This window comes from Phyllostomus hastatus, unplaced genomic scaffold, assembly GCF_019186645.2.
Source record: "Phyllostomus hastatus isolate PE091 unplaced genomic scaffold, TTU_PhHast_1.1 phas_contig_254, whole genome shotgun sequence".
In the NCBI taxonomy this organism is placed as follows: Eukaryota; Metazoa; Chordata; class Mammalia; order Chiroptera; family Phyllostomidae; genus Phyllostomus; species Phyllostomus hastatus.
The window spans coordinates 21,116,877-21,141,318 of record NW_025333810.1 but is presented as its reverse complement, the minus strand read 5'-3'; the positions used below and the strand labels follow the sequence as shown (position 1 = coordinate 21,141,318).

The 24,442-nt window shown below is 40.6% G+C and overlaps 1 protein-coding gene across 1 annotated transcript in view; it reads left to right on the top strand.

Moving 5' to 3' along the window:
• The window catches only part of FBN2 (fibrillin 2), a 256,232-nt gene extending 238,917 nt beyond the window's left edge, over positions 1-17,315 (top strand). The window contains exons 58-65 of the mRNA XM_045838059.1: positions 339-464; positions 2,100-2,222; positions 3,574-3,690; positions 4,301-4,429; positions 6,260-6,379; positions 11,100-11,331; positions 13,410-13,581; positions 15,472-17,315. Coding sequence (XP_045694015.1) covers positions 339-464; positions 2,100-2,222; positions 3,574-3,690; positions 4,301-4,429; positions 6,260-6,379; positions 11,100-11,331; positions 13,410-13,581; positions 15,472-15,846 — 1,394 coding nt within the window. The 3' untranslated portion in view covers positions 15,847-17,315. The remainder of the gene's footprint in view (positions 1-338; positions 465-2,099; positions 2,223-3,573; positions 3,691-4,300; positions 4,430-6,259; positions 6,380-11,099; positions 11,332-13,409; positions 13,582-15,471) is intronic.
• The last annotated feature ends 7,127 nt before the right edge of the window (positions 17,316-24,442 follow it).

The following is a 24,442-nucleotide window of genomic DNA, read 5'->3' as shown; positions in this document are numbered from 1 at the left end:
AGGCCAATTTATGGAAAATTACCATAAATTCCAAATTAGTTGAACTTCTCAAAGGTGGCTTTCTAGATCCCCCCAAAGTAATTCATACTTAGATTGCAAAAAGAGTAAACTTAAACAGGGCTTTCAACACAGGCTTCATCTGTTTATCACTTCGGATTATTTTTCTATCCCTTTCACGTGGCCATTAGCCCAAATGATGAAAAGGCACTCAGCATCATTATTAATGTTGGTGGCTAGTGATCGCATGTCACTTCCATAATTTCCCTTGGTTTCTAACCAGTTGTAACCAGATATTAACTTCTGTTTGTTTTTGGTCTTGTTTTTGTTTTGGCCTACAGATATTGATGAATGCAAGGTGATGCCGAACCTCTGCACCAACGGCCAGTGCATCAACACCATGGGCTCGTTCCGGTGCTTCTGCAAGGTCGGCTACACCACAGATATCAGCGGCACCTCGTGTGTAGGTAAGGCAAGGCCTCGCTGCGTCTAGGAGCTTGTCAGCTACTATTTCCTACAAGTCACTTACTGTCAGTAGAGTATGTTTATTAAGGGTCCCTGCAGTGTAGCAATGTGTACACTATACTAAAATGATACCACTCCTTTCAGTAACATGGTTCTTCATGTCCTCATAGTGGTCCAGGGCCTTGTCCCATCATGTGGGACACAGAACTGTTCAATTCATCAAAAAGTCTGTTCTGTCAGAGAAACAAAAATTATAAAAAATGAACTTTTAGCATTTTAAGTTTTAATTTAAGACGCATAAATGACATTTTTCATTTTTTGATAAAAGAAAAGGGCTTTGGTTGTGGATGTGGATGTTTGCAATATAAAGAGAGAATGCTTTGTGCGTGTTTCTCATTGCTATTTCACATAAAATATACCAAGTAAGCATCATCTAACATTTGCAGTTGCAAAGCAGTTCAGTATAGAAACCTAGTACATTTTGACAATCTCTTTTTCTAATTTTTTGTTTCACCTACAACCATTCTATCACAGTTCAGGGGCAGGGATGACTCACCTTTACTGAGTATTTCCAAAGTATTCAATTTTGTTTTCATCAAAGAAAAAAATCTTTTCTCCTTCATATTTCACCAACTTAACATGATGTTCACTATAGTACCTATTTCAATAACAAGCCCAGCTGGCACGAAAAGGTCAAGAATAACCAAACTTGGTTTTCTTGGTTGGGCATGAAAGTAACAGAGAACAGGCTGGAATCATGAGCTTCCAGCATTCTGTGGGCATCAATCATTATGTCTTACAGAGGAAGTGGAGATCGTTTGCTATCAACCACAGTCTAGCAGGAAAAGGGGGCATAATCAAATGAGGGTAGTTTAAGGAGGCCTTAGCAAAGGGACTGTCTACAAAGGTGTGGGCAGCATGTGCAGAAGCACAAGGGACAGTGCTGTGTGCTGGGGCTATGCCACTCCTGGGCCCAAAGAAAGGAGGGAGAGGTTGCTGGAACCTGGAAGGAGAAAGTTGTGCATGGAGGGCTGCCTGGAAGGAGCTGTGAGCTCTGATCCAATGAGTCAGTCAGCCTGAGCCCGTCTTGTGGGGAGGGAGTTGAGGAGACAGGAGCCAGCCAGAACACAGACCGCAAGGAAGCAGTCTCTTGGGCCCATGACCAGGGTGGACCAAAAGGAAGACTGGACCAGGAGGGGCAAGTGGAGGATTTTCAGCACAGTCCATGACCCCACAAGATACTTAGGGGAGTGGCAGCCTAGAGAGTTTAAGAGAAATTCTGCTACATCTACACGTCCAAGGTGAGATGAGATGAGATGAGATGAAATGAAATCTCTTAAGTTTATGCTCCCCAAATTGTAAAGCAAAGTACATTAATCTAAAGAATTGAGGGGGGGGTTTTGAGCCCAGTCAACTGTCAAGATACTGTATTTGTCCAAGGTCCATAGATTGATCTATAAAGTAAATTAGTACGTGCTTGAGTGAAAATCATTCTTTGCATCATCTCTCTCTCTGGCTGTTTTCATTTTAAGTTGATAAGGAAAAGCTAAAAGAATGAAGTGAGAATATGGAGGGAGGAGAGAAGCTAGTTGTTCCTTTTAACCAAGAATTTAATCTTCACATCGCTTTTTTCTTAGATCTTGATGAATGTTCCCAATCCCCGAAACCATGCAATTTCATCTGCAAGAACAGTGAGGGGAGTTACCAGTGCTCGTGTCCGCGGGGATACGTCCTGCAAGAGGATGGGAAGACGTGCAAAGGTGAGTGAAGAGGCTGACATTTGTGACCGTTGTCTGTCTCTCTTCTTTCAGTTTCATGTGTAGCTAATCAGGGATTGTAACATGTGCACCTCCTTCATCAAAGCTCACCTTCGTAGTGACCACTGTATACTCACAGAAATTCTAATAAAGGACACATGGTAGGTAGGAGGCAGGCAGAATAAAACCCAGTTACAGTGGTTCACTTCTTAGAACAAAACAAATTCAGAAATAAATAGAATTAAAACAAATTAATTTTGGTGAAAAAAGAGATAGACAAGTAACTAAAATAAGATTTTTTTTGCTTCTTATCTAAGATTTTATTTCTGCAAACTATCTTTATTACACTTACTTTCAGAGATGGAAAATGAACTGGTAAATTTAATTTTTTTGCTTAGGTAGTATTAAAAATAATTTTCAAACTAAATTAGATAATTAAAATAGCTTTAGTATTATACTCATTATTCAATTTTATATTAAATCTCATCAGTATAAAATTGATGGACTGAGGAAATTCCTAATTAAATTTTTGAAATACAGATTATTCTCAAGAAAATGTAGTTATATTTCCAAGAAATAAAAATAAATAAATAAAATAGCAAGCAGTACTATTCTCTTGTACCTATTCAGTGAACCATTATGAATCAATCAATTTAATTTTGCACATTGTTTATAAGTGAATGCAGCTAAAGTTGTGTTTTTAAGCTTTAAAATAATAAGTAGTCTTGTTTATTTACATCTTATATTGCTTTGTAAATGCATTTAAATATATTTTCACATCTTAAAGTACTAACCAAAATTCCACTTTGAGTTTTCTGTTAGAACAGTCCAAATATTAATTCCATTTATGACTAGAATCACAAATGCTGTGTTTTTGCTTTCTCTGGTATTTATGATGGTCTTTTTCATTTGGATCCTGAGAACCTGACTCAGTGTTTATGCTAAGACCTTCATCAGTTTCCAGATTCTGTTTTATTTTTATTTAATCCCCTCGTTTAATAGGAATAAGTGGCCAGCTATGTACTAAACTGTGCATTACATGCAAAAATTACAACCTTTCGGTATTAACTTTGAGAACAGTTTATGAAAACCACAGTTATTCATCCAATTTCTTTAAGAAAACTTTGTGTTATGTATCACCTGTTATCCTATTATAGTAGCCCATAATATTTATGCCCTCATGTATTTGAAAAGAAACTGCATGTCATATGCATGTTGAAGTCTATAAAGCTTCCCGCAAAAATAAAGACAAAATATTTCCAATAGAAAATATACATCTCCTGTGGCCTCATGACAGAAGATGCACAGCCAGATAACACTGCTCTGGTTTGTGTGGGTATCTCTCTCATTTCAGACCTCGATGAGTGTCAAACCAAACAACACAACTGCCAGTTCCTCTGTGTCAACACCCTGGGAGGTTTCACCTGTAAATGTCCACCTGGTTTCACACAGCATCACACTGCGTGTATCGGTAAGACAAAACTACAAATGGGAAATTTTATAAACTTTTAATAGATGTATAATACATATACTTAAAATGGTAGAATAGTGTCTCAGTACTTGTAGTTAAAACCAATCCCTCATAATTAATGGTCTAAAAATGTTGCTTATATTTTTTCCCTGAGGAGCAACACTTAAAGGGAAAAAAGGCCTGTGTAGTCTGAGCACACACACAGTAGGTGTATTCTGAGCAGTGCCTTTATATTGCATTCTAAATGTAACCATATGTGCTTACATAACACGTGATTAAAGGTACACCGTAATTTAGCCCATGCTAATGAACACGCTGGGTTTTTTTATATTAAAAGGCGCATATGTTAAGGGACCTTCAGTTGTATTATGAAAAACCATGTCCTCAGTCAAACCAGGATGTGCTCTGATTTCACGTCTCTTGAAATACACGTTTTTTTTACCACTTTTGCCTTTCATATGACAGTGAACTGTGTCATACATTTCCCTAAAATGCTGCTCTCACGTTGTGAAACTTAGGCCTTCATATTTCACTTTATACTTTGTGTAGTGGAATTTGGGTCATGTAGTAATTGGGAGGCTTGATCCCCTCCTCCTTCATGCTTTGCCAGACAACAACGAATGTGGGTCTCAGCCTTCCCTCTGTGGAGCAAAAGGCATCTGTCAAAACACCCCTGGGAGTTTCAGCTGCGAATGCCAGAGAGGGTTCTCACTTGATGCTACTGGACTCAACTGTGAAGGTGAGTTAATTTGCTCAAAAATCCTTAGTCTAATGTAACACACTATTTTACTTTTACTTCCAAGCCAATGAATGAGAAAGTTTAATCATCTCAAAAGAAGAAAAAGGTGTTTAAAAAATTAAAACCCAGAAATTAATTTTTGTTTACAAGTTTTCATATATTATTTTGGAGGCAGAAAAAAACTGTGATATGATGAAACAGAAATTTGGGGAGTATGAATTGGCTTTAAGGTAACTGAACAGTTTACTCAGTTATTGATCTAAAAAGGAATTGAACTGAAAAAGAATTCTATACCTAATATGGTTTACAGTAATGCAGGAGTATGCCGGGGGGAAAAAAAGGACTTTTGTTGTATGATACCTAAATGTGTACAAGTTAAGTGTAAGAACAAGAACCAATTATCACGGAGAATTGGAGAAATGTACCAAAAGCACTGGGAAACACATATGGCTATTTTCAGGTTATTTGGCCTGGGACTCTTGATTCACTCTCTTTTCTACAATGGGCATTCCTCCAGTCTCCCTTCAGTGGGTATTTCCTGTGAAGTCTGAGGGAATGTTTCAAGTGGCAATAAAAATCTGCCCATGATTCTTCAGTATTTGTCTTATAAGACAAATGTATTATGATTGGTATCTTTTACAAAATACTTATAGCAGAGATTGTGAGACTATATATAACACCCTTATATTTTATATAATACTGCAACTTATGTTTTATTGATTTTAGTCACCACCCGTATATGATTATGAATTGTAGAAATATATTCAAAGTTTTTAAGATAATCTTTATGCTCTGACCCATGTGACCCAGTTGGTTGGGGGTTGACCTGCAAAGCAAGAGGTCACCAGTCTGCTTTCCAGTCAGAGCACGAGCCTGGGTTGCGGGTTCAGTCCCCTGTCAGGGTGCGCACAAGAGGCAATCGATCGATGTTGTTTCCTCGTATCAGTGTTTCTCTTCCTCTCTTTCTCCCTCCCTTCCTTTCTAAAAACAAATAAATAAAATCTTTTAAAAAAAATTGTAGGGCATTTTTATGTATCTAATTTTCCACCAAGAAAATTTCTTTTAAAATTTTCTATTTTAATATTTTATATTTGAAGTTGTTGAGACTTTGAAAGTATTCTGAACATACAGCTGCTTGCCACGTGTGAGTTAAGCTTGTGACTCTCCACATAAGATACCATTTATTAATTATCCATATAAATTTGTTACATGCACGTCAGACATGCCAATTTTATTTTATTCTTTATGGATAGATCTCAAAGCCTCGATAGTCATTCCAAAAGTGTATGCATGTATGAACAAAGAAATTATCCCATATGTGTAATAATACCGCAGCATGTCTAAAAATAACATTTAAATACTTAAAATTTGCCTCTAATTAATCTTGAATGGTAATAAAAAAATTTGTGTGCAAAACAATTACACTTTTTAGCTAATCTCTAGTGATTGTATCTTCCTGAAAATGAGGATTACATGTCAATCGCTTTTCAATCTACTAGAATATGTAATGCAAATATGTTTATATCACTGATTGAATAAGTCAGACCATATGCACAACATTTGTGGTAGCTGTGGTCGACTTGCTGAAATCAAGATGTTATTTAGAGCATTGGCATAGCATGGTCTGGTGGATAGTATAAGAATGAAATCTTATCTCAGAAGCATTCTTTGTGCCACCACTGATAACCATGTGACTTGGAAAAATCACAGCCTCTTTGAGTGTCTTACTTGTTTGTTTCCCTGATAATAGTTTCCCCAGGCTGTGTTGGGAGTATATTTAAGACTAGTAGAAAAAGGTCACATGAAGATCTTGCTGGCTTATTTTTGCAGATGTTGATGAATGTGATGGAAACCACAGGTGCCAGCATGGCTGCCAGAACATCCTAGGAGGCTACAGGTGTGGTTGCCCTCAAGGGTATATCCAGCATTACCAGTGGAATCAGTGTGTTGGTGAGTACTCACTTCCTAGGTAGCATCTGCTTTTCTCACCATAAAGCATCATAAGTGAAATGAACAAATAATAAAGGTTAACATTTCAATGTAGACTTTGAATCCTAAAACTTAAAAAACAGTGCTTAAGAATGGTGCATGGGAGTCCATTACATTAGTCTCTGTACTTGTGTATGTTTGAAAATACCCACAATGAGAAATATGATTTTAAGTACCTGAAAGGTAACTCAATGAGAGCATTTATAATTTTAACTTTCTATTGGATATAATTTTGAGTTTCTGAAGATGGTGTCAAGAATCATCATCTTTAACAGGAACCTAAACAACAAAACAAAGAAACAAGCAAAATATAGTCAAAGACACTGAAATACAGGACAGGCTGACAGTGACCAGAGGGGAGAGGGGAGGGAATTTTGGGGCAGAATGGGAAGGGTTTACAGGAACAAATATAAAGGACACACGGACAAAAACTAGGTGCGGAGTGGAAATGGGAGGGAGGTGGGGGAGGGATGGGTGGGTGGGGTGGAATGGGAGTTAAAAAAAAAAAGAATTATCATCTTCATTTGACAAGGTCAGGGGCTTTTTATCAGTGGTTTAGTATCTTTAGATTTGGGATTGAAGGCTTACTCATCTATCTCCCTCATACAAATCTGAAGGAATTCAGATCAACTTAATGAGGACCATCCATCTGAGCTGTGCAGTCACACAGGTATAATGAAGGAGCTGAAGTATTTTAAGGTACAAATGGTACCTAGTTATAGCAAATTCTGTTGAAAATTCCAGTTGAAAATCTTGTTAAAAATTCCAAACAGGTACTCTGCTCTGTTTCTTGGATTGATGATAGTCAAGGAAATTCTCTTTTTAAGGAGCAATTGATCAAAGAGAATACCACTCTCTGTTTGAGAACCCAGCCAGTAACCTGACTTCTTGGTCCCTTTGGAATGCACTTCATGGACATACCATATAACCCACTGTGACATTAGACGCTGGTGTAACCAAGCTGAAAGGAGAACAGTGGTCTTGCAGAGAAATGGCAGGGTGCTTCCTGCTTATGTTGTGATTTCAGTTGCCTCACATGTACTTCAAATATTTTACTGTGCTCAATCTACTGCATAAATTAATCAGAGTTTATCCTTTATGGTCCTCTCACAAGAAATTTCAAATGACAGTTTGGTGAAATGAGAAAAAAAGATAAATTTCAAAGGAGGAAACCAACTCTGAAAGTTAGGAGTATTCTATGCCCATGTGCCAGGTCGAACACAGGTACTTGGCCACACCACGAATACATACTCTTGGTGAAAATGCAAAAACTATTAATGATCAAGACCTTAAGGACAGAGTTTTAAAGGATTATCAAAATGATGAATTAGACTGACAATCAAAATAATTTTATAAGTTTCCTTTCTCTCTTCACTGAAAAAAAAATGTAGCAAAAGTCCTATTCCCTGATTTCTTGATTTATAAACAGAGGCAAATTGGAGGGACACTGTTCAGAATATAGAGACTGGTAATTCTTTAGATAGCTACTAAAACAGTATAAAACTATTTTATTATATTGTGTCATTTATAAAACATGACATACAACACTATTTAGTAAGTAAAATGGACTTCTTAGTTAATTCTATGGAACTAAATGGAAAAGAATGATCCTCTAATATTTTACATGTCAGCTAACATATAATTCTTGTTTTTAAGGTAATCATAAGTAGAATAGGAATATGTATGGAGTATCAACTCAATTTCTAAGTTTTTAAGTTTCCTGAAGTTTCTGTCTGTAAACATGTAAGGCAAAAATAGACACAGAGGCTTTTACTAAATCTGGTCTGACTCAAAATCAAGACCTTTGTGGGGTCCTTGGAGTGGGCACCTCAGCAAGGCAGGCACACAGGACATCTCACACTGGAGTACAGCCAGAGGCCAGTGTGCCTTCTCATCGGGAGGGACCCTGTGGACAGAAGGATAGATGGTTTCAAAGATGAGTTCAAAACTCAAGACACATAAGCAGACATCCCCAACTGTAAGTATTTGTAAGCTTGCTGGGCCAGAATGGGTGTCTCTCAGCATCAGATCCCTGAGTGAATAAGATACAGCAGAGATTTACTTGACAGATTCTGGAGTTTTCTTTGCAGGGTTGAAAACCCCTGCTAGTCACTAATAAAACTTGTGACTTCCCTCCTTGAATCCACATAACACAGTTGGAATTTTAACTCAAATATATAGCAGGAATAGAATTAAACAACCCATTAAGAACTAATAAAAGCAACAAGTTAGCAAAAACAAAACAAAACAAGAATTATGACAAAATGCAAATCAAAAGGCACACATCATTTTTATTTGTCCCTGTGTGTGTCAGTATCTTCAGTCATTCAGACTGAGGGGAGACCAGAGCGGAATCCTAGACAGACCGGTCTGGGCGTCCTGGCAGAGGCACAAACCATCAGATCACTGCGTCAGATCACTGCGTCAGATCACTGCAGTGCTGTTCAACTGTAAACCTGCACTGTTGTCAGCACTACTTCCAGTCTCAGGACAATGACGGTTCTTTGTAAGTGCTAATATTGAAAAAAGCTTTTCATTCAAATGAATATTTTAGGAAGCTTCCAGCCAGTTACCACAGAACATTTATCACATTCTGGTGCATAGGTTATACAGATGTAGGTAGCATCCTCAAATATTTGCAAGCATTATAATTATTCAGAATTAAAAATAAATTAATATTATTAACATTTTCATATAAGGAAAAAAATTGTATTAATATATAAGGCTTTAAGTTATTTAGTATTAGTAATTTCCAGTTGCTTCTGTGGCCTTTCAAAATAATTCAAACATAGCTTGGTGAGGCTTGAGTCAATTCAAAGTATGTCTCACACAAGAACATACTGTAAAAGTCAGACTACGTAAGTCTATAAAATTATACTATGATGTACCTTTATAGCATATAAATATGAAATATATCATGGTGCTTCCAAAAATATTATATGTTTTAAAACTTTTTGTCACTGGTATGTTAAAATGAGATGTATTCCATCAATTGGTTTTGCCTGGTAAGTTTTCTACTTAACACAATGTCTACTACCATTTTCATAGAAGGATCATTTTGTGAAATTCTATCCTAATTTAAATTCTCTGTTAGAGAAATGGTGCATATAAATGTCATATTTAATTGTAAAAGCAGGTGAGCCTTTGTGGCAGAATTTCAAGTCTTCAGTCGGTAGAAATAAAATAGCAGTTATATTTGTAATAGGTAGCATAGCTATGAGGAATTTTTATATATATATATACTTTCTCCCCATGAAATGAAGGCTAAGGATTTGTGTACATATTAGATAATCATAGCAGGTTTTATATCCAGTGATTAAGAATTCCACATTTGGCAGTCTAGTTTAATTCTGAAACCATAATCATGATACAAAAATGTGCCTAATAACATCTACCCTTTCGGTAACCTCAGTGCTGTACTTAATGGAGTTTAATTTCCTGTCTGAGAGGCCTCTTCACTGAGACGCCATCTGCATCTTCCATAACCGCCGAGCCCGCCGGCCGCTCTGCACTTCGCTCTCGCTGCCGGCTCCCAGGCGCACACCCGCTGGCAGACAGGCTCATTTCCCCACGTGGCCCGACACAGACACTTGTCATGTATTAAGAACACAGACACACTGTGCTCCACTGGAGCCGCAAAACTGTGAGAGAATCTCCCACAGAACAGAAGCGACTTGTGTCCAGGGTGAGATTTGAATTTATCATAAACCCCAAAGGAGTCTAGCCACACACTGCATGCCAACCAGACAGTTAAAGGCAAAGCTGGAGTCTCCAGATTTAAAAGCACAATTGGGTTTTGAGTTTGTAAAAATGATAAATGCAACCGCAGGAGTAACCTGTAATTATCCTGCTGTCAGGTGTTTATAGAGTATAATGCTAGCCATTGAACTAGTAAGACCTGCGTCGGCTGACAGCTGGATGCGAACCTTCTCAGAAGGCACAGTCTGCGCCAAATGGGCCCTGGAGCAGTTAAAAGTTGATTGTTGGTTCAATAGACCCAAATAAATAGTGTTTATTGCAATCATTTTCATTTAGGGTATTCAGATTTTTATATATTTTCTCCATATATAGTATAATGAAGGCTTTGGGAACTGCTGGGAGAATGGATACAAATACAAAAATAGATGTAGGCTTTTTTAAACTGAGATATAATACACATACCATAAAATTCACCTTTTTAAAGTATTCAGTTCAAAGGTTTTTGCTGTGTTCTCACTAGAGTGTGCAGCCAGCACCACCACCACATTTTTTCAGCAACCCCAAAACGATCCCCATCCCCATCAGTTCCCTGTGAAGAGTCATTCTCCATTACCCCCTCCCCACAGCCTCCAGCAGCGGTAACCTACTGCCTCTGTGCACCTGCGGAGAGAACAGGCTGCTGAGTGACGTCAGCTGAGAGAAGAGCAGTCCAGCAGGCAGACTGCAAATACCTGTCCCGAAGGGCTGCCGATGTATTCATAAACAGCACAGACAGTATATAAAACTGTTGGGCAAGGTTTTCTACAGGAAAAATTTAGGATGATTTGTTGGGTTTTGTCATTTTATTTATGTTTTATTTTCATATGCTTTATAAATCAGCCAGGGGACTGAACGTTTTTTAAATCATAGGGACTCTGAGACATGGGCTCCTCCCATCCCTGCCGCCTTCCCTTGTAAAGAGTTTCTCGCTTTGTGTCGCCAGACGAGAATGAGTGCTCCAACCCCGGCGCCTGCGGCTCTGCATCCTGCTACAACACCCTGGGCAGTTACAAGTGCGCCTGCCCCTCAGGGTTCTCCTTCGACCAGTTCTCCAGTGCCTGTCACGACGTGAACGAGTGCTCGTCCTCCAAGAACCCCTGCAATTATGGCTGCTCCAACACGGAAGGGGGCTACCTCTGCGGCTGCCCACCGGGGTACTACAGAGTGGGACAGGGGTAAGCCACCAGCCTTCCCACACACCAGAACGCAAAGGTTGTCCAAGGGTCGTGGTCTAACTCAGCCTTCCCTCCTAAGTTCAGGCTGCCTGGTGGCCTGGCCCTGCAGGGAAGTGAATGGTGATTAGAAGCCCAAGAGACAAAAGCATAGATCACTTAGGGTATGGGAGGGAGAAGCACCAAGAAGGCATTAGGATTATATCCATATTACAGGATTACTTCCTTTGTGGTATGCATAGGACTTGAACTTGTGCACAAATACCACTTTCTTCCCCACATAAAGGCCTAAAATGATTCCATCAGATCCCTCAATGCCAGAGAGTAACAGATATTTTAAAATGCAGCTCACATTTTGCCATGGACACCTGGGTTGTGAGGTACAAGTGGAAACGGCTTCTCCCCAGGTTTTTCTATGAATTTTAGCAGGCACCTGCCCAGTGGTCCCTGAGGAACGAGTTTGTCCCTCTTTTTGCTCATCTGGCCTTATATTATCACACAGAAAAGACCTGCCTCATCGGTGTGGCACTTCTCAGCACAGGGTTGAGGTTAGGGCCTGGCCCCGCAGGGCTGTGTTTCCTACAGCTAATCACACTTTCCCAAGTGCAGCCTCTCAGGCCCCTGTCAACTGGGGCTGAGGTGCTGTCCACCTGCATCCTTCCATCAAGGCAGCACAGTGCTAGCAGCACTGTGTCTCCGGAATGGGATTTAGGAGTCCGTTGGGTTCCTCTTCCTCAGAAAGGAGTGTATGAGACAGGCACTGAGGGGATGGACTGACCCGTCTACCATCGCTACATAATAATGCTTAAAACAGAAGGCTTTGCCTAGACACGGGTCATTCAGAGCCAACACATTGACCCTTTCACTCACCCAAATGGAAGTTCCAAAATCTCAGTCCCTACAGCAGAGAGCTTTGATGTGAGCCACAGAACTTCTCTTAGCATTCTCTTGGAAATGCATACTCTGCTTCTGCTTTCCGCAGTTAGCGACACTCAAGTGCTTTAGTCTATTTAGGATTAAAAATTGGGGATGCCCCAGAAGGAAATGAAAACAGTAATCTGAAAAGTTATATGTACTCCAGTGCTCATTGCAGCATTATTTACAATAGCCAAGATATGGAAACAAACCTAGGTGTCCACTGATAGATGAATGGATAAAGAAGATGCGGTACATAATGCAATGGAATATTATGCAGCACCAAAGAAGAATGAGCTCTGGCTGGGTGGCTCAGTTGGTTGGAGTATTGCCTCATACACAAGACTGTGGGCTTGATCCCAGGTCAGGGCACATACCTAGGTTACGGGTTTGATCCCCCGCTGGGGTGCATATAGGAAGGAACCCATTGTTTCTCTCTCCCATCTTCCCTCTCTCTCTCCCTTCCTCTCACTCTCTCTTTCCCTCTCTCTCTCCCTCCCCCACGTCCGCTCTCAGGCCAGGATTAAAAGAAAGAAATAATTGCCATTTGCAATAACATGGCAATTATGTTAAGTGAACCTAAAGGGTATTATGTTAAGTTAAATAAGTCAGAGAGGGAAAGACAAATACTGTGTTTTCATTTAAATGTGAAATCTAAAACAAGCAAACAAAAACAAAACAAAAACAGACACAGGGATACAGAGACCAAAGGATGGTTGCAGAGGCGAGGGAGATGGGGGAGTGGTGAGAAGGGTGAAGGGGAATATAATCAATAGTATTGTACTAAGTTTGTATGGTGACAAATGATTACTAGAATTAGTGGGGTGATCACGTCCTAAGGAATAAAGATGACATCATTATATTGCATACCTGAAACTAATATAATATTGTATTCCAATTATACTTAAATTTAAAAAGTGTACTACTAGAAAATAAAACTGGGGAAGCCTGGAGCTCACTGTCATGATTTTGTCTTTCAGAATAAGGGAAATCTCCTGTATGAAGTGTTGAAGAAAAGAGTTACGGAGACTGTTAGGTTTTTATGTTTGTGAGCTTAGAGTTTGCTTTATTGGTTTATTTCTGAAAGATCTTGGCTCTACCACCAGAAAACTGTGGTCAAAGTTACTGATAAAATCTAACTCCACCTTGCTTCTTGTTGCAAATAGCCACTGTATCTCCGGAATGGGATTTAATAAAGGGCAGTACCTGCCCCTGGATGCAGAGGTGGACGAGGAGAACGCCCTGTCCCCGGAAGCCTGCTACGAATGCAAAATCAACGGCTACTCGAAGAAAGACGGCAGACAGAAGAGAAGTGTCCATGAGCCAGAAACTCCCACTGTGAGTAAACCTCTCTTTGTTTTGTCACAAGATTTTATCCGTGTGGAGTCACATGTGTTCTGCAGTTAACCTTTATGAAGGTTCCAGGCTTGGGGAAGTAGGACTGTCTTGAAATGCAATGGCTGCATGAGTGGACACACCATGGCAGAGACAGGTCAGTCAAAGGGAGCTGATTATCAGCTCAGAACACAAGGCCAGGGGGGGAACTTGTGATTCACAGCTTCAGATGATATGTTTTATTTTTGGACTTATGCCAAAGGCAGTAGGATGTCCACCTAGAAAATAGTTATTTTTTAAATAACTCAAAAAAATTACTTTGAATTAGTCCAATTGTTTTATGTATCTGTGGTAAACTAGGCTGATTTTCTTTTTCAGTATGTCGGCCAACTAAGTCTCATAGTCTGTGACATTTATAGGTTAGGTGTTCCTCCCATAAAAATTTTATCTCCAAATAACTTGAATTTTTTTAAGGAACTGAAGATCTGAATCACCTGCTGCTGGCGTTTCTTGGTCGTAAATGGCCTTTAGCAGAGAGATTAAAGGGGTGGGCCGCGGGCTGCCTGGCTTTGAATATGTTCCCTGCCCTCCCCACTTGTCCCCACTTGTCCCCACTTATCACCGATGTTACATGGGGCACATTTACCTAACCTCTTTCTACCTCGACTTTTTCATCTAAAAAATGGGAATAAAAAATCCCTACTGCTGAAGGGTGATGGGAGCATTGATTGAGTTGATCCTGTGAAGTGCCTGGAACGGTGCCTGAATGTCGCTGAGTAATAGCTGGAGATGCCGATGATTTTTCCCAAAGACCAGGGATAGCACCAGCCTCTTCAGTTAATGTCACTGAGAAATTCCTCCACCAAAGAAACAGTCCACAGCCAACTGGCTGTGGGAATTGTGCAACTTGCTTCAAAAAGTTTCCTGGGCCCCAGAAACTTTATCTGTAAAATGAGTTTTGTCTCGCCAAAAGGTCTGTGGTTTTATTGTATAATAATAACTAGGCCAATGTTACATTTACTTTAAGAAGACTGAGGTACCTGACTTAAATCTAACAATTGTAATGTTCATCAAGCATCCCAAACTACAAACACAGAAATTCTGTCTGGGAAGTCCATTGCAGTTCTTGGGATATGAGTCTGTCTGAACACTGATGGGCACTTCTGGGCCACTGTAGCCAAGCTCTTACTTAACAGGTGCCCAATCAAAGCATTGGTGTTTTTGGTTTGTTTGCTGGCTTTGCCTGTCTTACTGAAGTAGCATTCTTAAACCGCCCATCCCTCTGACTGAGACTTGGTGTATCTGGTCCCCGCCCCATTGGCTTTTACAGAAGCTGGCTCAGACCCGAGCACTAAGGTCTCTGCGGGTCCCTCCCTCTGCACTAATGGCTCTTAGCAAACATGCTCCCACATGCCGCTTGTGGTTTGTGGGCCTTGCAAATCAGGCCAGGCCTTCCAAGTGCAGATTCCTCTGGGGACAGTCCCTGCTGCTGCTGCTGGATAACAGCTGAACTTCTTCTTTTCACTACAGAAAAAAAAAAAAAAAGACTTGCAATTATTTTCTAAGTTGTCTTCTTTTATTACTAATGAGCATGATATCTTATAAACTCATTTAAAAAAAAATGAAATGTGAATGCTGTCTGTAAGTTCAGCCTTGTAACTCTATCTGGTTAAGGCCAAGAGATTTGCTGGACAGGTGCTGTGGAGTTGACCTTCTCTCACAGCTGATGGAAGGTACAGTCGCCTCCTGCACACGCGGCACCCTGGAGGAAAGTACAGAAAGGGGGAGCAATAGGTTGTCACTGTGGCTGCAGCCCCAGCAGGCGGTCCCTTTGGAGTCCTCTCCCTGTGCTGCTAGAAGCTCTTCCCACATCGTTTCCTGCTTTTTCTCCAGGTTGAACAGGTCAGCCTGGACAGCGTCGACATGGACAGCCCCATGAGAATGAAATTCAACCTGTCTGGCCTCGGCTCTAAGGAGCACATCCTGGAACTCATGCCTGCCATCGAGCCCCTCAACAACCACGTCCGCTACGTCATCTCCCAAGGGAACGACGACGGCATCTTCCGCATCCACCAAAGGAACGGGCTCAGCTACTTGCACACGGCCAAGAGGAAGCTGGTGCCCGGCACGTACACACTGGAAATCACGAGCATCCCTCTGTACAGGAAGAAGGAGCTTAAGAAACTGGAAGACAGCAATGAGGACGACTACCTCCTAGGGGAACTCGGGGAGGCTCTCAGAATGAGGCTGCAGATTCAACTCTATTAACACTTACAGACTGGGTTCCAGACTCAAATCCTCGCACAGCCAGCCTTCAGAAGCCTTTGAAAGTCAATGACTGATTTTAAAGAGGGAAAAAAGGACAGCTTTTGTTTCTTTCCTCCCTGTCTCAGACTTCAGAATGTTGACCCTCACAGGGAGGGATAATTTAGACTCTGGTGTGGCCAAAGATTTGAGTACAAAGGCAGCCGTGGTTACTGTATTTTTTATATAACTTCACTTTAAAATATATTAAAAAAAACCTAAATGTTCAAGAGATCAGCATATGGCACTAAATGCACAAAAATAATGTGAGCTCTTTTTTTTCCTGTTAGCAGTCTGTAACACTTTGGGTATTTTGCTATAGTTGCTAATTAAAAAAAATATAGATGTTTATTTATTTTTAATGCAGTAATATATGGAGAAATGAACAAACTATGTAAACAAAAAGGGAAACTCACTTGTTTTTCTTTAGATTTATAAATTGAGCTATTTCTTTTAGAGGTGCTTTTTTAAAAATTCAGTAGATTCAAGAGATGTTTCCTTTGGTTTTCTGCCAGTCGTCCAACTGGTACACATCTGATTATTTAAAAGAAAGAAAGCCTCACAGAGCTGAATGGGCAGTATAATCAATAATTTAAAAGACAGAAATGTCATTAGATCCTTTACGAAAGAGATCAAAGCCAGAGCAGCTCATTGTGACGATATTCCACATCAGCAGACACACCAGGCGACGAAGATGAAGCACAACACTGTAGCAAAATACCTTGACTGCTTGTGAGACCAGTAGCGTTGCAGGCCAAACCGTACTGTATTTCCTTCTCATAACCTCAAGGAAGCACATGTGCTCCCCACAACACCTCATTCTCACCCAGGGCGTGCTGCGTACTTGTGGTGCTGTAGGCAGCTGAAGAACTGCCGTTCCTTTGAAAAGGAACACCTGGCATTCTGTAGTGTTTGGTGCTGTCTTAGATTAATGGTGCATTTATTATGTTCAAGCTATTTCAGGATTGCCATATGTGCAAACAAATCATGCAGTACAGCCAAGGAATATATGTTGTTTTTTTTAAATCCATTTTTTTTAGAATTTTCATTAATACTGTAGTTATACACCATATGCCTCATTTTATCATAGCCTATTGTGTATGAAAGATGTTTGTACAATGAATTGATGTTTAGTTTGCTTTAGTCATTTAAAAAGATATTGTACCAGAATGTGCTATAATAAGAGTGCGTCCATGTTCTTCTCAACCCAAGAACCTGTCCCTGGACCAGTGACCAAACCTCAATGTGAAATGGCCAAAGCACACGCAGGCTCCGGGTTTCCTCGCACACCTATGCTGACCAAAGATTAGTAACCAGTTGTATCCAGTTTGCGGTTCTTTTGTTTTGTTTTATTTTAATAACTAAAAAAAAAAACTTGTAAATTTGTAATCAAGTGTTTGTGAGGAAAAACTTATGGTTTTGGGTCTTGTTTGTTTTTGTAGGTCTATGTATCAAATATGACACTTTTCTTGCAATAAAGCTTATTTTGGGGTAGTTGGCTGGTTGAGAGTTTTATGGGACTACATCCCTTGCGGTTTCTGTGGGAGGGACCAGGGACTTTGCTTGACGGGGACCTGTATGAAAGAAAGTACCAGAAGGAGAACCAGGTACATTTACAGGAAGACAAGGGAATGTTGTCAAATCTGTGACGCAAAGTAAGCAGCCATGTTCAACTGACAACCGCAGTTTTCAGTTCATGTTCAAGTAGAAGGACGTTGTCACGGCAGTTAGTTGTTCACTTCGGAAGAGAGTCTAAGCCTCCTAGGACCCACCTTCTAGGGACCTCAGTGTCTCCACTTCCTCCTCACATAGGCTCTGAGTGCCCTTGTGCTAAAGCGCCCTAACACACCTGTGAGGAAGTCCAACATTCTCTCAGAGTCTTCCTTCACTAAGGCTTTCCTGAGCTGGAGTTTTTAGGCAAAAGTACACAGCAGGTGTACCCCGAGTCGAAGGTATCTTCACCCAAAATAATCCACAGCTTCTTATGTCTTGCAGTGTTACTTTCCTTGGTGGAGAAATGGCTAGAGGTGACAAGTAATTTAACATGAACTCTCTTCTGATTCACTATTGAAACAAGTACAGAAACATCTTAGAAGTTAATTCGATACAAGGTTTGAGAATTTTTGTGCTTAAATTTTTCATCCAAGGAATGAGAAAACAAGGAAATATTATGGCTGATCTTAACGCTATTCCTTGCCAATCAGAAATTTGCTGCATGGAGTGAGGAAAGTATGTACTTGCCTAGGGGTGTCCTCTAAACTTAACAAGCGTGTTCAGTTTCAGCTGGCATCTATTTCTGGTGCAGCAGAGTGTGGTAATATGAAATTACCCAGAACCAAACTTCTCTAGCATTGAGTGTTGCACAAAAACTGGCGTATTTTAGCTTTAATCTGCTTTGGAGGATGGTTGAGAATCCATACTATTTAGGTGCTTTACACAGAAAAAATAAGAGACCATTCGAGGCTTTGCATAGAAGAATGTGCTAAAAGAAAATAACTACTTGAAAACACTTCTTCCCAGAAGAACCTTCTTAGGCGCCTCTGGTGGTGGTATTGCAGTTCTCTTACAGCGAGCACTGACACAGCCATGATTACAGTAATCTCTGTCTCTCTGGTAATTAACTGCTAACGATATGTACCATGTTGTCATTCCCATTAATTTCCCCTCAGAAATCAAATCACCTCGGCTAAGTTACAGAAAACTGCACAAAGGTAAAGTATGATGTAAGCCCTGACATATGATCCAAATCTACGAGGTACATGTGGTAAGTATTGATAAGCAATAATTTGGTCTTCAGCTGACATGAATTTGCTTTCCCCTAGCATTTAGACCTGGAGCTTTTTAAAATCTGATTTTGCTGCTTGCTTGTGGTAGATGAAAGTTGGTCATGTTTGCACATGAACATTGAAAATAACTCAGGGATATATAAGAACTTTACTCAATTCAAACATCTGTCCCTTTTCATTATCTAGGAATATCAAACAGGATCATTCATACAATCTGCCCCTTTAAAATACTCTACAGTTTTGTTTGTTGTTGTTTTTTGTATTCATTGCCTTCTTGGTTCAAAGAATAAATACTTGGTGTGGAGGTGGGAAATACAACTAAAATTTACAGAGCATCTTTATGTTTGAGTCTACAATTGTTTACGTTCATGTCCTTAATGCTTCAAGGGAAATGAATCAATTCATTTGTCAAATTGAACCATGAGGAACTGGCAATTATTTGGCCATGTTTGACCTACAAAAGGCAATTTCCTGTGGTTCAACTGAATAGTTCAGAAATATTCACGTTTCTCAAGAACAGACTGAAAATCCGAACATTTCCCTTCTCTTTGAAAGACAATCAATTCTATTCATGTCTTTCCATGCTGCTTGTGGCCAATTCTACCCCCAATCTGCAGTAGTCCACAAGAGAGTATACATAATTTATTCAAACAGCTACTTTCTTTCTGGCTCCAAAAACTTTGGAAAGAGTCTACATCACACATCTTTGGGTCCTTGAGGGGATTATTGGAATCCATTTAAAGATAAAGACAAATCCATTGAGAAAGGAAAGCCAGGAGTGGTAGGGTAGGACTTTAGGAATCTTTAAAGAGACTAGAAAGATGGAGATTAAGTAATGCCCCACGGAAAGTAAAGGTGACAGCCATACTTGGAATCCTGGCCAGGGTGAAGTTTCTGGATTCTTTCTTTCCTTTGGTTTCTTTCTTCCTTTCCTTTATCTTTTTTCAGCATGATTGCTTTCTCAAATAAATACAAAGCCACAGTTTTCTTACTTAATAAGAAGTATGTGTTTCTAACCCTAATTCTTGTTAAAAATCGTTTACATGTACAGAGCAGTGGACATCCTGAGATAAAATGTACAGCTTATTAAAAACTCACATTTCAACTCCAGGGCAGTATCACCTTGTAAGTAAGAGACCCTCAGTGGGGACTGGGGCAGGCTCACTGACTCCCCGGTCTGCAGTGCCCTCTGAGAGCCTCTGCATCCACCTGAATGCACGGGTGGGTAGGAGATTTCCAGGTGTCCCAGTGTAATGTGCACAGCACTTCTGTTCACATGGTTCACATGGTCATAGGGTTTGGTTATGAATATCCAATTAGTTGTAAATAAAAGGGGAGAGAAAAATGACTTGAGCCACCATGATGTGATGTCACTGGGCAGACCTGTGTTTGAATCCATCCCCTCGAACAAGGTGCACGATCTCCCTGAGCCTTGGTTTCCAGCAGATTCAGTGCACTACAACAAGCCACGCTTGGGGCCAGCCCGGCACACAAAGCACTGAGTAATTGTCCCTGCTCTTCCTCTTCTCCACCTATCGCTATCACCACCAGGAGGAGAATGAGCCTCCACGTTCACACAAAGCTCTTCCCTAAGCCTGGCCCTGAAACTGTCCTTCCCTCTGCGGTGTAGGACCACATCCAGACAAACAGCATGCAGGCATGTCTCCTGAGTGCTCCTGAGCCTATAAAATCTCCTTCACAGACAGTAGTTGTGGGCTGCAGCCCTGGAAGTTCGTGCCACGGACACAGCCCTTACACAGAGCCCTCACACCTAAAGACCCAGGAAACCAAACGTGAAGAACATGGACACTGGAGAATCCCTTTTGGGATGATTTAGTGTCATGGAATGCCAGAGCTAGAAAGGCCTTTAGGAACTTACTCATATTTACCAGTGAGGAAACTGGGGCCCAGGTTTATATAAGCCAGCTAATTGCACTGCTAGTTTCCACCGAGGTGAGACCCAAGCCCTGGGTGCCCGGCTGTAGTCTGGTGCTCTTCATTTTCTCCACTTCAGGCTGAGCCTATTCAGATCTCTTTTAAACCCTGAGGATACAGGCCAGTTCCTATGGTTTTGGCACACACTGAATCCAAAAATGTTTTCCAAGCAGGCTTCAGGCACTGCTTTTGGTTTTGTCTGCCCCACCCTCTGTGTAACTGCTCCCAAGTGCCTACAAACCAAAGGTTGTGCACACACTGGAATGCTGAGACACTGGCTGCCACAGAGAAGTCCCCACCTAAGTCACACACTTCTCTGAAAGCACACTAGCGCCTTGGCTTTCAAAGGGTTAAATGTTTTATTTAAACCAGACCTTCAAAACTTTAAAAACACGTATTTGTTTTACTAAGAATGCTTAGGGAGAGCACACTGGTTGCTTGTGTTGCTTGTCATTATTTTTCCTTTTTCCTGTGAGCCTAAAAAAGATATTACTACTAGATTAAGTTGGCTTACTTTTGAAATAGCCAAGAACCAACAACTCACATTAGTAACCCTGTTACAGCTGCAGATTAAGTGTCAGGATGTAGTATAGGCATTTTCCAAAGCAAAACAGAACAATGCTTTACATGAGTTTTAAAGCAAACCATAGGGGACGCCTACATTATAGCCTTACGCAGACGACCATGGCTACATGCACGAGTCCCACTAATAGAAGAGCAGTAGAGGCTGTGAATGGCCAATTACTGAAAACTCAAAAAAACAGCCCCTTGGTCCGTATAAATTACCTAGGTTTCCACTCCTGGGTTTACTCCTTCCTCCTGCTCTGTTTGACCCCAGCACCCCTATACTGAGGGAACCCATTCATGTACGGTCTGACTATAATTTTGTCACATGAGAAGACCCCCAATCCAAAGCTGGACTAAAGATGCTGTTTCTTCTGTAGTGTTGTGGACGAGAGAAAAGGCCTAATAATTTCTTAGAAAGAGATTACACAGTTCTTATACCAATTCAAAGAAACAGGGTACCCACATAAGACTATAAAATGGTGTGTGCCTAAGGGCCATGGTGAATATCTCAGACAAATGGCCCAGGTTTTGCCTTGGAAAAAGGAGTGGCCATTGAAATGTAGGTTTGTTGGGAGATGAGCCGTACCTTGTACTATGAGGCAGATTTGGACACAAGGTAGAGAGTAGGATGGATTTCCTGGAAGACAGAATCATATAAACAAACATTAGGAGTCATAATGTGGATGGCACATTGGAATACAAGTAAAGACAGACCAATGGGACTTGAGTGGTGGGACCATGAAGAACAAATGATTACGAAGTAGGGTGCGGCTCAAGGGTGAGGAATCCTAAAGTTCATGCTGAGCCATTTGGACCATATCCTGTTGTCAGTAGCTAGTGAGGGATCATTGGAACACGGGTGAGAGTTGATGAAGAAAAGAAGACCTAGAACCAAGCCTTGGGAAAATGATATCTAGAAATAGAATAGAAAGAGCTGTCCGAGCCTATGGCCACACCTCCCTGAATGTGCTTGATCCCATCTGATGCTGGAAGCTAAGCAGGGTCGCGCCTGGTTAGCACTTGGATGGGAGAAAGAGCAAGTGGAGAAGTAGTGGTAAAACCAGCAGACAGGGGTGTCAGGATGCCCAGATAGGACAGACTGGAAAGAAGTATAAGAATATTTTGCTACCAAAATCAAACCTTCTCCTTTTCTACCCATATCTACTCACCACACTCCAACTGTCATCTCTTCTTTCACTGCAGTCACCCTACTGCGATAAGTGGCAAAACAAACCATGTGATGACCCTTGTGCACATGTAGACCTGACAGGAAGCACAGCAGAGTGGGTATAGGGCTGCCTTTGCAGAAATCCAATTCTGGATTTAGATCCTGGCTGCTGATTTCCTGGGTAACATTCTCTGTTTGTGGCACATGTGCTTTTATTTTTTTTCCATTCTATCTTCTTTGTAAGCCTGGTTCTTCAATTTTCACAAAATTCTCTGAGCTACCCTTGCAATCAGTTCACTTTATTGTTGGAATAAGTTGTTGCTTGCATTTTAAGAACTCTAATATCTACCCTACTCCTAACTTTATGAGGATTAGAAGTATGGCAATCTCCAAGCTCTGGGCCTAGAATAGATCAACATCTGTTTTAATGATGTCAAGAAGAAAGAACCTGCATTCTCCTCAATCCCTTCTCCTGTGCCCTCTGTTACCATGAATAACTAAGCAGGATGGAGTTACTCAGGATGGGTTCACACTGTTCTCAAGAGCTTTGACACTTGTATTCATTATTTTTTGCATCCTTCCATCTCTAGTTGGGGCATGATGGGATTGGGCAGAGCTGTTCTGGGCTCGATCCCAGGAAGGTAAACCACAGCCAGGTCTCTTCATTTCTGAAGCACATGCTGGAGAAAGGTGTGGAGAAAGGTGGGGTCTGCTCTGCCCAGGAGGAAGTTTTCTACATTTCACAAAGGACCAAGGAAAACTGCCATAAGAACCATTCACGATCTCTGAGGATCATGCCCAAAAAGAAGGGTGGAAATAGCACAGCTAAGTATAAGAAAGATAAATCAAATGCTGTAGTTTTATGTCAACCACTTTAATTAATTAAGTTTCTTTCCATGCTGTCATCCTTTGCTTTTCCTGCAATATTCTGCTAAACTGTTCCCATGGGCTGATTGAGTACATGCATATGAAGCTCTGTGTAGAATAAATAATTACACAAGACATTTTTGAAAGAATAAATGCATTTGGCTTAACAAAACCAATTCACATCTTAAGGAGCCAGCTTCTCCAATGCCAGTTATGTCAGCAAACCATTTCTCCAGCAACGTGGCAGCTTAATTCTTCACCCTTGTCTCCTTGGCTATACTACATACAAATGGTTTTCAGAATAAGAAAAAAAATGTTTTCCGGTGTCTGTTTTGAATTTGTTTTTATCTACTTTATCTGTCTAACTTTGTCCTCATATTTGTTTTATAGTGAAAACAAAATAGAGGAAAGATATCAACCATGTTCCTGAAAGTTTGTATATCTGTAAGTTGCCTTTTGCTGTTGATAATTTAAAAGAAAAAAACTTCTGTTTTATAGCATAGATCTTGTCCATAAACTACAAACATCCAGTTCCCTCAATTCCTTCAAGTCTCTTTCAAGGACTGATGAAGGGACAGTCAGTGACATGTGAGTGTCTCTCCAGGGTCCTCCTAATAGCAGCCATCCCTCCTGATATCCTAGTCACTCTTCAAAAGAGGAAACTGGAGTCATGCTGGGATCAGAGCACCAGGATGAGCAGTTGTGTCTCCAAGGCCCTGGTCCTGGCTCTCTCAGCTGCTACCTGATGAGCCCCCAAACAAATCATGCCTCCTAACATAACACACACGCCCAAACAGGAGGCAATCCCAAGTGTACGGTGAACTCCCACGTTTCCCAATGAGACTACAAAGAGAGAGAAAGAGTGAATGTGGGGCCAAATGGAATCTCTAAGTTTTAGGAATGGCGTAAAATAATAATTTTCCTTTCCATGTACCAGTTTAGTCACATACTTATTTAAAAATATTTTCCTTCATTCACACTTTACAAACCAATTTTATTTAAATTCCTGGCGTGCATCTTTGACCTGTGTATGTTCTACACTTTTTAAATTATTTTAAATCACTGAACACAGATTTCAGAGCATGCTCTCTCCAGTTCCACCTAAATAGTTTTGAGATACAGCACTTTTCATGAGGCTATACTACAAATCTTTCCCCTGCTACAAAGGCTCATATGCATGGTTTTAGGACAGTTGATTATTTTCATTCATCCTACAGATGTATATTGAAGATCTTCA